The sequence below is a fragment of the Apaloderma vittatum genome, unplaced genomic scaffold (genome assembly GCF_000703405.1).
Source record: "Apaloderma vittatum isolate BGI_N311 unplaced genomic scaffold, ASM70340v1 scaffold37386, whole genome shotgun sequence".
NCBI classification, from domain to species: domain Eukaryota; kingdom Metazoa; phylum Chordata; class Aves; order Trogoniformes; family Trogonidae; genus Apaloderma; species Apaloderma vittatum.
Genome location: NW_009720866.1, coordinates 18,285 through 34,074, shown reverse-complemented (window position 1 = coordinate 34,074; position 15,790 = coordinate 18,285). Strand labels below are relative to the sequence as shown.

The 15,790-nt window shown below is 39.2% G+C and overlaps 1 protein-coding gene across 1 annotated transcript in view; it reads right to left on the bottom strand.

Moving 5' to 3' along the window:
* The window catches only part of TRPS1 (trichorhinophalangeal syndrome I), a 30,048-nt gene extending 14,818 nt beyond the window's left edge, over nucleotides 1–15,230 (bottom strand). The window contains exons 1-2 of the mRNA XM_009871140.1: nucleotides 15,072–15,230; nucleotides 10,879–11,807 (exon numbers count right to left, since the gene is read on the bottom strand). Of these exons, the coding sequence (XP_009869442.1) occupies nucleotides 10,879–11,807; nucleotides 15,072–15,108 (966 nt within the window). The 5' untranslated portion in view covers nucleotides 15,109–15,230. The remainder of the gene's footprint in view (nucleotides 1–10,878; nucleotides 11,808–15,071) is intronic.
* Nucleotides 15,231–15,790: the final 560 nt, after the last annotated feature.

Genomic DNA, 15,790 nt, shown 5'->3' with positions numbered 1-15,790 from the left:
ATATATTTATTTGGGGAAATTGAGGCATGCCTATGCAGCATGATCTTAACTCAGTGTTCTCTGATAGGACTGTTCTTTCCTTTATTAAATCACGTCATAGAGAGATCCAATAACTAGTTCCCCTATCCCTGAACCCTTTGACAGGAGATTTTACTGGGAGTCTACACCAGGTGTAGAACAACAGAATGGGCCCTCAGTCTTTTTCTTTCAGTACACTTACATATTTTAATCATATTCATGCTTAACAGTCCAAGAGAACTGCTTTCTAAATATGAGCAAACAAGAAATAAATTTGAAATAACAAATACAGTTTGCTAGGTCAGAGTATGTCCAATTCTTATAAAGACCATTCCTACAGGAGTATCCAGTATCTGCCAGAACATCTTTTAATTCAGCCATAGTGGCTGATGTCTGAAATGAAAGGCAGTTTTCTCAAAAATTAGTCAGTGTAGACATTCTCCAAGGAAATCTTCTGTTCCTCTCACGCACAGAGCTCAATTTAGTCAAACAAGCATGGAAAAACTACAGTAGAAAAATGGCATGTGGCAAAGAAACCTACCACACCCAAGTCCATGACATCACTAATGAGAAAAAAAAAAAAAAGGTACGTCTACTTAACTCTTCTCATGATCTCTGAGCAAAATGGTCTGCAGGAAGGAAACAAGGCTTCCAGGGCTTATGTTACTAAACCCTATGTTCTCACAGCAGGCAGGCCTGCCCTTCCCAGGAGTGCACCACACCTGCCCGTGACATCAGGGGGAGATTTGTTGCTCCTGTACAACTGGTTTCAAGGCCAAAGAAAGAATCTCTTGACAACGTCGTCATTGCTCTACTTCTTTTCCTGAACAGCAAACAGTGTATAGCATCCAGAAGATAATTCTTCTTTACACCCGAAATCCACAGACATCTACTCCTTTCCCATCATCCGGTTTACACCACCACATCGACGACATGGGTGGAAGCTTCCTTGTGTCACCCAAGAGATGCCTTTTTTTTTTTTTTACATCCAAGAGATGCCTTACAGGGAATATAAAATTTCCATGCAGGATTTGATTTCCATTCTCCCAACTAGTAAGTGTATTACTACATTTCTGCAGGATGCAGTTCTAACGTATTAGGCAAATGGTGTAATTAATTTTCTCCTCCTCCTCAACAGCTGTGCCACAAAGAAACATGTGAACACTGCTCATTCAGTATCACACCATACGGAAAGACTCAGACATACAGAGAGCATGAAATGTAAACATTTTTAAATGCATATAATATAAATGTCTTTTGGCCATTTAGCTCAGAGAATGAGATGCTATCCTTTGTATCCCATCAGAATTGAACATGTACAGTAAGTCAATGAGTTGCTCAACCATGATACAATGAGCTGCGGCTACTCGGCCTCCAATTCTTTTCTTTTCTTTTTTTATAAAGAAATCACAACTCCCATGTGCTAGATAAAACTTTTTCTTAAGTAAACTGAAAATTGCTTTCTGTCTGTTTAGGAAACATATCTCATTAGGCAATGGTGAGCTGGGCAGCCAGATAGCTAGGTCTTTGCTGTTAATAACATTTCCACTTATACTGAGGCTTCAAGTTCCGGCATCAAGTTATTAATTTGGTTTTGAAGAGGTTCTCTGGAAGACAGAGGTTTTAACAGCTCTTCTGCATTGCAGAAGATATCTCGTTTTATTAACTTTATGGCGAGCAGGAACAGGAAACAAAGCCATGCCGAGCCTGATCCACTGACAACAGTGGGATCTGCGCCTACTCCACAGTATCTGGCACTTCAGATCTCCGTCTGCTGCATTATTTCAATGTTCAAAGTCTCAATGGTGTTGAAAGACAACTTAAGGAAAGCACTGATGGAATTATGGTAAACAGAAAATAACAGCAGCTCTCTGCATGATTACATAAGTTGCAAGGTGATCTGGTTTTGCTCATTTAATTAGATACTTATGTTTGTTCTATGCATGCACAGAAAACTAGCTAAAATGCTTTACCTTAAGTGGCTCTAACATGTAAATACACCCATTACTGTCAGCTTTCCATTCAGAGCCTACAGATAACAAACCTATTTTGCAGACACTCCGTAGACACCAGTTTGAAATTGTGAGTGACAAGAATCCCAGCTGCTGTTCATTGCTAATTACTTTTATTTCTGAACACAGGGAGAAATTTATTAGTACTAGCATTTTATACAATGGACTGTAAATCACACCAGTTCTGTAACTTGCACTAATCCTGCTTAGTGGCCTACACAGCAAATTTGTGTCCCCTGCTAATACATCCTTCTTTGCATCACAAGAGGATAAAATAGAAGTAAGTATTCTCACACTGTTTGTGTTAACCTCTTGCAATGAGACACACACACATAAAATCTTTACAGCACAAGAATATAATTGATTACCAATTACTGAGTTGGCATTTCCCTGACTAACCTGCCACAATTCAAAATAATTAATTCTATTAGGCATTGCACGTGAAATGCAATGCAGGGTCATCTTAATGTTATTACACTCAAAAGTTATTTTTCACACTTAACAAAAGCTACTGAAAACCTCCTTGGGGATCATCAGGTAAAGAGAACTGAAGAAACTAGCTTCCATGCAAAGAGATTCGAGAAGCACTTGAAATGACAGTATAAACTGAAGCTGTTTCAGCTTTCAGCTGGCCAAATTTGGAAGAAGCCTACACATTTGCAGAACTGTTTGGATTCGTGCACTCTGCTCAAGTCTTGGCTTGACTTTCAGATTTTTCAATTACATATCGTATCTCTATGTACAGGCACTAAACACCTTCACCAGGCATGTAAGTGTCCTTAACTTCCTGTTCTTTCTGACCTGCCCCAGAAAGAGGAAAAGTAAAGGGGAAAGAGGACAAAAGGGTATATTATATATATATTTATCTCCTAGATACTACATATATCCTAGAAATCAATAACTTCTGTGGCTATCAGAAGTGATAACCTCTTGCATTTATCCCCCTATTTCATTCTGATCCCAGCAAAATCTAGTCCCCTGCTTTCCCCCAGGGTTGTATTTTCTCAGGTAGACACTCCTCCCCATCAAAAAGAAGAAACTAAACAAAGGCAATGCTAAGATTCTGCAATTTTATTACAGTAGTGGAGTTCAAAATGCCAGCTGACACAACTAGTGGCAGTTGCACAGGCACAGCCCGCACTGGAAATGTAAGAGCACCTATAGATCAAGTTTCCTCAGTAAGCATAGAATAAAATTAATCTTCGTAATTCTCTTTTTAAAGAGAACCTAACATACATCTGTTTGGACTGTGGAAACCCATGGCTTAGTTCTTTCCTTCACTGTTGCTTGCTTCTGAGACCTTGGGATTATCACCTACTTGAGCAGCACGTCAATTATGGCAAGATAGTTGGCATTATTATGCTGTATAGAGGATGACAGCTATTAGAATGGCTTCTCCATTATTGTGCTTGAAATGGTTGCACAGATACTCTTCAAAAATTGCTCTTCAAAGCCATGTCTCAGTCCAGGATTAAAGTGAGTAAGACTCCCTGAAACTCATAACTCTTATCATTCAAATCATTCATTAATGGAGAAAAATATAAAAAAACAGAAGATTGGGAATTTACCACAAGGATTGAAGTTCATTTGTTAATACAGCTAAGTGATCTACTTGTACACCATGCACACTTCCAAAAACAGCCAGAAAGAGGAGAAAAGATAACACGATAAATGACAAAGTTTCAAGACGTACTTTCTAAAGCATGTTGGCAAGTACTTCAACAAAGCCATGTAATTGCACTATATGTTTCCAACAGATATCTCTATATTACCTTAATTAGACTGAAAACAATGATTTCATAGATTAGATGGACTTGTACAAGAAGTACTTTCAAGGGGTTTTTTTAAAGTATCTTTGATATCTAATCTGTCCTTGATCCAAATGCTCCCCTACTCTATTCTACCATCTCCTTTTCAATTCGAAATTTTATTATGCCATAGTTTACAAATCCTTACAGAAAACAGAAAAAAAAATTACAAAGGAAGACAATGTCTGCCAGCTCCTGTAATGATACATTTCTTGAAGAAAATTCTACCAGCAGAAACTAGTGGCCTATAACCAACTAAACACAAGGCTTACATGCAGAGGGTAAAGCTGTCTTTGACCTCTTGTTTCTTTTGCAACTACCGATTAGAAACTAGATCAACCACCTGCATTGGAACATCAAACATTAATAAATCTTTTTTTTTCATTACCCAAATTCATTACCCATTACATCTTTGGCTAATCAGGAGGTGAAAGGTTCCAGATCCCTTACCAATCTCCTGAGCCATCCAGTCTGCCTTTGCCAATTACTCTTAATCTTCTAATCCTAAAATATTTTCTAATGCTCTTGTTTATTCATTTGCTTTGTGCAACATAGCATCCAGAACATTTTAACCATCCTACATTTATTAAGTTTTTCATGTCGTGCAGGCCAGAACAGATTCCTGGCTTTCATGCATGTTTGTGTAACACCACCCAGTTCTCTAACCTCCACCATGGAGAACTCACTCCCTTTCGCTCACTCACTCTCTGCGTGGAAAAGAAGGAGATTCTTCAGAGTATGTTCTTAAAACTATCTACCGTACTGTGATTAATTTACAGGTAGACAGACTACCTCGCATAAGACTCCGGGCAAACTCCTAGCCTTCTGGGTTATTTGTACCTACCAAAACCGTAAAGCAAACTATTGGGTCACATTCATTCAAGATGAGTGTATTCTTCTCAAGATTTATTCTGCTGCCACTGAAGCCAGTATGGTTTTGACATTAGAATTTAAAAGGTATTTTTAAAACAAACACTGTGACAGAATAATAACTGGACTTTAATTAAGGTCAGGAGACCAGATGTACAAACCCAACAAAAGCAAGGAACACAGAATCGACTTTCATTTGCTAGCTAATGCTACTAGACTAGTATCTAGCACCTAAAAGAAGCACGATTCCTTCTATTCTCTCTCTCTGTTGATAAAATTACCAGACAGTTCCTTGGCTACTGTAAACTCATACAGCCTCACAGACTTTGAGGCAAACTTGCACTGACTCACACCCAAAGAAAACCTAGTTGCTTTCCTTTTTCAACAGCAACTTCAGTTTTTGAGCTCTCATAATTTCTGTGGGCTACCTTGGCAGTTTATATCTTTAAATATATCCATGACTATTACTAGTCTCACCAATTTTCTTCATTAACCTCCCTTCAAACAGTACCAGATATCGCTGGCATAAAGATGAGGAATATTAACACATAAACAACTTTGCCTTGAAGGCTGTGAATATACATCACGTCAGTTGTTTCAAAGAAACTGCCCATATGAACGCTTCAGTATGAGGTTAGACTACTTCTCACTAAAAGAAAGCTAAAATAGCTCATTTCTGTCACAGTGTATGTTCCCAAGCACTTGCTATTTAGCAGCTGACATGCGGTAAATCATTGCATATCATTCCATATAGTAAACTTGCTAATGTCTCCAAAGAAACGACATAAAGAACTTCTACTACATAACAATATATATCATTACTAACAAGCTATAGCCAATATAGAATTTAGATGCTTTTATGACCACAGGTGCTTTTTCACATAGTTATGTATGTCTGCAGAGATAGATATATATCTATATGAGGAAAAGAAGCACATGTATGTATACATACATAAGTACCTTCACATGAATGTATATATACATGTGTTTTATCACCACTCATTTCTCCACCGGCCAGCGTTCCTTTTCAATGCCTGTGGTTTAAAAGAGATGTCTGACTCCTGTGTTCATGAGGTGTGACTTTCTCACTGTGCAAAGCAGTCTCCAGGCCTGATCATGACCCAGAAATACAACTCAAGCAGTTACGCACACACACAAGAGCAACGTTCAAGATAGCTTGACAGCCTTCAGTTTAAGCACGGAAGTACTCAGGGAGCATCTGCAACACAGTCCACAGGTGAAATGGGCAAGTTCTGTTCTAGCACACCCTTCAACATACAGCACGGCACAATCTAGTCCAACAGATCAGGATACATCACATTCAGCAACAGCCAGTCAGTTTATTTAGATCCAATTCCTGTTTTATGAACAACTGAGCTGAAGTCAAAGGCCAGCAATATAAAATTTGGGTTCATCTGTCTAAGCATGTAAGGAAAATGAAATTCATTCACATAGATTTTTTCAGTTGGTTATGCCAATTAATTATGTATCTATGTCAACTTGTAGGAAGTCTACTTGATGATTAAGTTGTAGTTTAAGAAGGTTTGATTTGTTCCTAATACAAAAGTACGTGTTTATGCCTCCAGTCTAGATTCTCACCACTTTACAGGGCACTGAGCAGCCCAGTAGCTGGACATCCAGCCCTCGGTTGCTGTGAAAATCCTGGAAAAATTGTTACCCATATTTATATATGACAAAGGGTTAGGCTGAGTGGTATAGGACAACTCTTATAATATTTAACGTCTAGAACCCTAAAAGACAAAAACTACCACCAACCTCTCATTAGTCCGTGGGATAATTACATAATGTAATATTTGGGTTTAGGTTTGGGGTTTTTTTCCCCCAAGGCTTACTGAAATACAAACAAGAGACTTTTAGGTGGTTTTTAACAGTCCATAGCTTTTCAGAAATTTCTCTTATCTAAAACCAAGGAACAAGCAAAATGAGAGGGTGGATAAACAAACCAAACCAATCACTTCTTTTTACTTTCAGACAGGAGTCTGAATCTCTTTAACGGCTGAACATAAGAGGAGGTAAGCCTGTGACAATAAGCTCCAGACCCAGGGCCATGCTGAGCAGGAAGCTCCTCAAAGGTAGCACACACAATGTGAGCCTGCCTGGAATCAAGCGTCAGAACTGCTGAGCCCTGCAGTACGTCTTTATTCATGGCTGCAGGAATACCCTTCTCCCTTGGGACATGCCATCTGAAACCCTCACCTGAACGCAGACATTCCTCTCCTTTCTTTGAGGGACACTGTTTTCTTTTAAAACTTATCAGGAAATCGGGTCATGCTCCCTTTTATACAATAGCCTAATGGCTTGAACACTTGTCCAGGAAACAGGAAAAGTAGGCTCCTTTCCTTGCTCTGTCAGAGGGGATCCGAGCCCGCTTCTTCCTCACTGGGCAATGTCCTAACCCTTACCTATAAGCTGGTAAAGTGCAAGACAGCACTCTCCAACCTTTCTGTTGAAGTTGCCCTACACAGTATTCATTGAAAAAAAATTAAAATTAAAAAAAAAACAGACTAGGGATGGAAAAAATACTCCTCCCTACTTGCCAGCAATTTGCCTGTCTCCAGACCTTTCTATATACGTTAAGGTGTCATTAGATCAAACATAGGACACTTAATCATACAGCAGCAAAGCAATGGTTTTCGGCATTATAGTTGTTAACTACAGTAGTTACCTGAATTCCACTTTAAGTGAAGGCTTTAGATGCAGTCTAAAGTCTACGGCATTAGCATGTCCAAAAAGCCATACACAGACTAAAATATCCAGGAAGACAAAGTTCCCTGTAGAGACTGATCAATTAACTACATGTAAATAAAAAGCAATGAGGGGAACCAGTTAAAGCTGATCCATTGAACTGACTTCAAATATTCTGATAAAAGCAATAAAGCTGATTAACACATTCTCTGGGAATTCAGAGATGTGCTAGCAAATGGTTTCAAAAATCTATACTGGCAAGCAAGTTAATCCGCCAGAAACAGCTCAGAGATTTTACCAAGTCCTACACAATTTATTGTAAACCAATGAACCAAAAACCTCTGAGGAAGAAAATGGAAACAAAGAGAACATGAGATTTTCAAAACAAAATAATATTTTCAAAGAAGACGATGGAATCTTGCTGGATTACATATTCAAATCAAGTAAAGATCTACACAGCAGTAAGGCCAGAAAGCCTGGATTATTTACACAGTTCCCAGCCAAATCCTCTTTAGGTACTACAAAACACAGTCCTAACATTTGCATACCTGGATGTGAAGCCAAACGTGTATCTACACTGTTTGGCTAACTGCAATTAAAAAAAAAAAACCCACACAAAAAAATCCCCAAAACACCCACAAACTAAAAGTGGGGCTTAAGGTTGCAGAGTGTTTTTTGGGTTTGGGGTGGTGGGGTGGTAAAGTTTTCTAGGACAGACTGTGGTCCAAAAATACACCAGATTTCTTTCTTCCAAGCCCTATCTGTCTGCAGGTAGGACAGCGGATACTCTTTTTTCTGCACTCAGAAATTTTTCCATTGCTTTTTGTTTGCTTTTGCTATGAATGCAAGCTACAGGGTTCACCAGCATCCCTCACTTCTACAAATCTTCATGTACCGTCGACTCCAGCTGACCACTGTGAGCCAGATCAAAGACAGTCATCTTCATCCTCTGGCTTCTGCGCCCAGCTCCCTGGCCTGAGACCATAAATCCATCGGTAACTTCCACCCCAGCTACAACAGAACAGTTTGTTAAGTGCAAGGGAATCAATAAATCAGACCTTAAGCCCAGTTCACTACTATTTCAAGTTAATTACAAAGGGATTATTTTCCTTTAGCCTAGTACCTATATAAAATAATATTGTTTAGATGAACCAATTATTCAGGTTCAGTTCCCTCTCCGTGTTACACAGAAGTCTGACTGAACCAGTTTTAACCAGAGCACCAATCGATACGATCCCTCGTTGCGGCAGGAGTCACCAGCCATTCAGATGCCTGAGAAACATCCCCTCCAAAATGGACATAGTAGCAATATAAACATGTGTGGGTGCAAAGAAGATTTTCAAATGTTCTTTTACTGTGTTTATGAATCTCACAAAGCTGCTCTGTATCAGGAGTGGGGGAGGAGAAAGCATAAAAATATTAATCAGTTACTTATCTTCTGACATGTTCTGGATCAACATCTGGTGCATATGCAAGTGATGAAGTATGGCATTTGCCACAAAAGCTTATTTAATCTTCTCTTCCCAAATGGGGCAGGGAAAATTAGCACTCTTAAAAATGAAGTTTCCAGATCCAATTTTTTTTCTTTAAAATAAATTGCCAACATTGTATAGGCTGTCTGTTCTATTTTGGAAAATGTTTTTCGTCTGAGAAAAGACTGATCTTAAAAGGAGATTATCTATGGGCTGTTTCCTACCGCTTTTTGTCTCCCCTGCAGTATCTTACTGCCAGGGTTTAGTAGACAAGTATAGTCTAGGTTCAGCTGTTTTATTTCTACTTCTATCAGTCCAAACTGAGATAGCTCACACATCTGTTTTATTTCTGAAAGCACTACATAGGAAAAGTGTCCAGCTCATTCTAATCAAGCATAAACTTTCCTATAAATAACCAAGGACCCAACGAAACAATTGTTTGGAGGAAATGAAAGTGTGTTTAGAAACTCAAATTCCTCTATACTGTATGCCTGACCTGTTCCAGTTTGAATGTCTTCCTGACAGCATGGATCAGTTGCTCTAAGATGCTGTCCCCGGAGTCAGCAAACTGAAACTATAGCAGGAAATCCAGGTATTAACATCATACTATGTGCTAATTATAAGCCATCATTTCACATTCTGACATTATTCACTTCTAACCTCTTTTAACTAAATCACGTATTTGCTTTCTAATCACAGTTTGACAGGAGAGAGTGTCTGACATGAGACAGTGATCTTTTAGTAAGACAGAAGTTCAAAGATTGCAGCTTTTATGCATAGTAACAACCTTAGTTTGATTTGCTGCTCCACAAAGAAGCTGTAGAGTTTCTGAAAAAAGAGGAAAAGTTTAAATCACTTAAAAAGCTTCAGCTTCCTGACTTGTGTTCTGGTCTTGGCTTCTTACTTAAACTTAAATCTTAGCCATCTTAACTTGCTTTGCAAATTTTCTTTCCTATAGTTACAGACTCTACAAGCAATATTAAATATTTTCTACCTTCTGCCTTTTTATTTTAACATATCCTGGGTTTTTTTTCTGGTGATTACTACCAGGCTGGACATCAAGTATCCATGAATGTCAATGGATATTTGAACTCATTTTGTATGCAAACTTTGCTACCTATGGGCTTTTCTTCTTAAGATCTGAATTTTTGTATCATAAAATACTGAGGAATCCTACCGCATCTCGCAGTTCACTCATGAGAGGATTTTTTTTAAAGCAGCATCACTTTTTTTAAACTACTTAAGTATTAGCTAATAGGAAACTAACAGAGACTCCATGAAAAGTCTTTAAGTCCACTCTTCCATGGTAAAAATAAGTTCTGGTTCTGGGGGTTTCTTACAACAGTATGTATAGTCTTTTTCCCTGCTCCAGCTAGATGAGAAGACGACTGAGGCAACAGCCCTTTCCTTGCAGGCTCACTAACATGAAGGACAGAGTGGATTACTGTTACTTTCTGAAATGTTTTAAATACCCATTGTGTATCCTGCTTTTTCTGGCACTAGACAGCTATAGAGTTGCCAAGACTTGCCATTTATTTTATCTTAATAAAGAATCAATAAGCCAAATCTTGACTCCTGGCAGCTGATAATTTAGGATTACATTTTTAATTTCCAGCTGCTGTCTTTTGTCTACTTGCTTGTTATTTTTCATTATTATTTGCTCTTTTCTTTCCATGATAGGAAATCCTTCAGATATGATTACTAATTCAGCAATTTGCCTGTTTGCTGAATAAGATCTTTTGGTATTGATTACGACAATGACAAAATCGTACACAGAAATATCACTGGTCAAAAAGCCAAGTACTCCTCTACTGTACAAGATGCTCAGCAGACCTGCAGAAGGCCCAGCTAAAAGATATCAGAACAGTTCTTAAGGCTTAAGCAGGTTATATGAAATATGTTATTCATGTAGGTAAGTGAGGCTTTGCAAATAAGTGACTTTGCAGTTGAGAAGGCATTTAGCAGAAGCAGGGAGGCTGGGAAAATACAAACCTGCACATCGTAAGTCCCATTTAATAAGACAGGCCTCTGGGAATTGATGTCCTGCAGCACCCCCGAAAGCACAGTGCGGTTGACTTTCTGGAAGTCTTTGGAGTGGCTGAATTGCACCATGTTGTGGAGAGCCAAAATTTTAGTGTCGAGCTCAGCATCCTGCCTGGTGCGGTTGTGCAGTCCTAGGTGGTACTTGCGGAAGTGTTTGATGAGATCTGTGGGGTCGTTCCCATAGTAACCGTATCCACAGATGTTGCATTTGAAGTCCTGAAGCTCTGGAGACAGAGGCGCCGTATCTGGGTTATCATTTACCAACAAATCTGGTTTAGATTTGTTCAGCCTTAAACCCCCATCTGAAGGCACTTGTGGGTTTTTTGAGGCCATGGGGACCGGGCTTGAGCCTTGGCCATCAGTTTGACCACTTTGCACTTGCACTGTTTCATCTGAAGCTTTTGGCGACATCTGATGCTCCTCATTTGTCTCTGCTGCATCTCCTGACGGGGTACAGACCACATCTTGGGTGTCATCTGCATCTGATTTTTGAGGAGACTTCAAGGGCTCACAGATTCCCCCAACAGCTGGAGATGAGAAAGCCAGCATATTTCTGTCTGTCACCTCATCATGAGGGAAGGATGGAACATTTCCTCCCTTATTGTGGCTTTCATAATTGAAGCCAGCCTTTTCACTCAGCACTGAGCTTTTCAAGTCCTTTTTAATGCTGGAAGATGGCTCTTGGACATGCGTGCAAAGTTCCTCCTTGTTATTTAACTCTGCCCCATCACCCTGGTCAGTGTTTTCTTGCATCTGCTCTGCGGAAAATTCTTTTTTCCTTCCAGACTCTTCACTTTCAGTACCTGTAGACTCAAGGGTCTGTACCTCACCTTCACTAGCAACGTTTCTTAGAGGGGGGTTCTTTTTCCGGACCATATCTACCACAGAAAAAGAAGAAAAAAGAAAAAGAAAAAAAAAAAGAAAGCAAAAAAACCCTATAGAATTATTCAAGATACGTAACAGATTATAAACGTGGCACTTTTTAAAGCATTCTGAACTATGTGAATATATCAACTTCTCAAAATTTTTTTGTCAAACAGGTTTTTAAAATAGGTAGAAAACCATAATTTTACATTAAAAAAGATTACCACACAGAGACTGAACTTAATACAAAAGAGAACTTTAAACCTTACAAAAACACTGTCATCAGCGCAAGTCAATTACAGATTTCATTATCTTTTCAGAAGATAATGGTCTGGCAGAAATAATTTTAAATGAACACCTCTTTTAAAATAATCTTAAAAAGCTAAGGGGAAAAATATTTTTTGTAGTCTATACACTGTTCAACTACATATAATGTAGCTTTGCAAAAATACACCAAAAAGACATAACCAGAAGAACTGAAACAAGTTATCAGGAAGGAAACAGATTTAGGAAAGTAAGTAACTCAAGGTTTCAGAAAAAGTGTTATTCTTAAGCAGGTATCAGTTTCTCTGTCGCAAAAGCTCCCTCTCGTACTGCCCATAAACTTCAAACAGGATTACAAGGATAGTCTACAGTCTGGCCCCACAGTCCATTATTCATGTAATTAGTTCTATTTGCCAAACAAAGAGAAACTAACTTTATTAGGAAACTCGTTGTCAATAAAATTTCACAGGCCTAGATCCAGACATTTGACATTGCTGTGTGGCTGAGTTGGGATCTACCCCGAAAACACCTGGAATCCACATGGATCTAAACGGGCGAACTTTCCTCTGCTCGGCCCTCCCTGCAGATGCAGCCACTGTTGCTAAATCTGCACGTACACTTTCAGGATCCGTTTAAGAAAGCTGAGACAGGACAGCAATAAGGGTCAGAGAGAAGGAAGGAGCCTGCCACCGGTGAGTTAGCAGCTAGCTCAACAGGGGAGGTTATGGAAGAACAAGGGATCAGACTGCACAGATACTAAGCCAAATTCCTCATCTGCTACCTATCTTCACCTACCCCAGCCTAGTTAAGAGAAAATATACATGAGAAACTTCCCTGCACTCTCCACTATGTGGTTCTGGATTTGATATCACCGGCTGGTCTGATCCATTTGTGTTCACATGCTAGCTACGGGCAGAAGACAGATGCGCTACAACTTCTTCTGTGCTCCTAACTTTGCCAGTGCTGCACACAACGATGGATGTGTCTCTTTGCCAAACTGCGTGTGGTCCAGTGGCAGCAGCCTGCAGTGCCACACACGAGATGGGAGCTGCAGGCTCAAGCTTGAGTCCCCATGCCCATGCCAGCCACAGCCGGGTCCCTTCAGAGGCACAGGAGACGTATCCTGCTCCGCAAAGGGAAGGACCATATGGTGACCCTAGCAGCAGCACTGATGTGCTCCAAATGGTGTTGTACCCAGACCTTTAAAAGCCATGGATGGCCTTCTCAAACAGTACTTTGAGAAGTACAGCTGGGGACAGAGGTTAAAAATAAAAGAACAGGCGTCTGTACATCCTCTTATTTACATCTGCTCCACATGAAAGGGCACTGTATGCTATGCTGATAAAAACAGACGACTTCTTAGGGGAAGTGTTCAACTTGTGTCTTGGGCTGGCTCTGTTGTCTTTGTGGTTGAGCCGATCCACAGGCAGCATGGGCTACAGCGAGATGGCTTTCACACAGAATGCCAGCTCGTGTTACAGAAATTTTGACACTCCGTGTGGTCTTAATAGGTTTCTTAAATGCCTACTGTGATTCCTTACTGTAGAAGACACACATGCTTGGGAACCAAGTGTCTTCTCTTTCATTTCTTTAATTTCAACCACACCTACTAGAATATGCATGCACTGAATTCTGTTTTTTTTTTCTCCCCAATAACTTCTGAACCATGAAGTCACTAAGAACCAAGAGAGACGAAAGCTTTCCTGATGTGGTAAGAGAACTAGTACAATACAGATTCAGCCTATTAAAACAACATGCACACATATATATTATTCAGGGTATAAAGTTAGTCCACAGCCTTTCAGCATTACTGCTTCTTTGCAGGACTTCTGTGAATGCTCTTGGTTAACACACACTAAAAATATTTGTGAGCATCTGTGGTAGGTGTTCAGCTAAGTCTGTACTTTTTTCCTGGTTACACATCTCAAACCATATTTAAAATAACTTCTGTTTAAATGCAATTCATGGCAGAAGACAGAAATGAGTCCTGACTGTGCAGTGAAGAAAAATCAGAAATTGAGAAAGTAAACATCGTGACTGTTACCTCAGTCAAAATTAAACAAGACTAAATGCAATGTTTTAAAATGTTTTTGTTACAGATATTTTTGGCAGATAAGGAAAGTTTAGAGATTTGCTATCTTCATGGCAACTGACAGAATAAAGTCAGAGAAAAGGAAAGAAAAATAATCCAGAAGGGAAAGGAAAGGGGAAAGGAAAGGGGAAAGGAAAGGGGAAAGGAAAGGGGAAAGGAAAGGAGAAGGATAGGGAGAAGGGAAAGGAGAAGGGAAAGAAGGAAAGTAAATGGAAAGGAAAAAGCAAAAGAAAAAGGAAAAGAGCCAGGAAAGGGGAAAGGAAAGGGGAAAGGAAAGGGGAAAGGAAAGGGGAAAGGAAAGGGGAAAGGAAACAAAACAAAACAGGAAACAAAGAAACAAAAAAGGAAAATCTGGACTGTATACAGGCTAACTAGAAAGTACTCCAAATCTCGATACTTTGGTTCAAATTTTACTGACATATCTGTGAATCTGTGTCTTAATCCAGGGGGGGGGAAAAAAAAAAAATCCCACCCAACCATATCTGCCTAATGGAGATTTTTCATGCAGTATTCTACACTTGGAGAAAGAAGACAACATTGATTTAAATATTAAAACATTCTTAAGCTGAATTTAAAAGTATTTCCCTCTCTTTTTTCTTTTAGCTTTTCAAAAATCATCTGTCATTTATTTGTTTCATATCCACTCAAGGGGACAGTAAGAAAAGACACACGTGGGGGTTTTTTTGTCTCTGAAATTCCACCACTATCATTTTTCAGAGACATATTATGTAAATAAAACTGCATTTGCAATACTCCTAAATCGAAGAAACCATCCCCTAGCAAGTCATAAGTTAGATACAGAAAGAATATGGCCACTCTGAAATTATTATCTCTAAGACAAATAACAGATTGCACAATGTTTTATTGTGTGCCAAGAACGTTTTCAGTTAACAATTTCACTTTGAAAAAATGGATCACATACTTGTAAAATCATACCCAGCATTGACTTCATAAGGCATGTGGCTTTAGAGTGCTTTTTACAATTATTAATTCTATTAGTCAACTAGCAGGCGGGCTAATGCAATTGTCTTAGAAGATGCACGGAAGACACAGAAGACATTTTGAGAGCTGATCTGTATATCTGCAAAACAAAACAAAAAAAAAAGGTTTTCCTTCCTAAATTATGCATTCAAAGTATGTTATTTTACTTAAAAATGTTATTATGTCTATTGTACATTCACATGCAGCTATTAGTGGGCGCTATAGAAATAGTGGCTGCTGTTCTCTACTTCCACCAAGCATGAGAAATCCCAGAGCTGCCTCCTCGGGCAGACAACACGTACACACACACACACTCACACGCACAGAGACAAAAATTATCCCAGAGGTGACGTTCACCAAAACACAAGTTTAATATCAGTTTAAAGTAAGTGCTGAAAATGAGCCAGATGAATGCTGCAGAAATTAAAAGTGTCTTAAAAAATCACATATATTAACAGGTCTTGTGCATCATAACAGGACTGGCCTAATGGGGTAGATAATGGAATGCAAGTAACTGGTTCACATCCAGGCTCTGCCATCAGCAGCTGTTAGTTATCATCTGCCGGCTGCCTCCTGTCCCACTTGAAACAAATTTAGTGGTGTTACTTTCGTTGTTAGTGGGCAACTTCCCACATCTCAAAAATGCCATCCTAACAATAA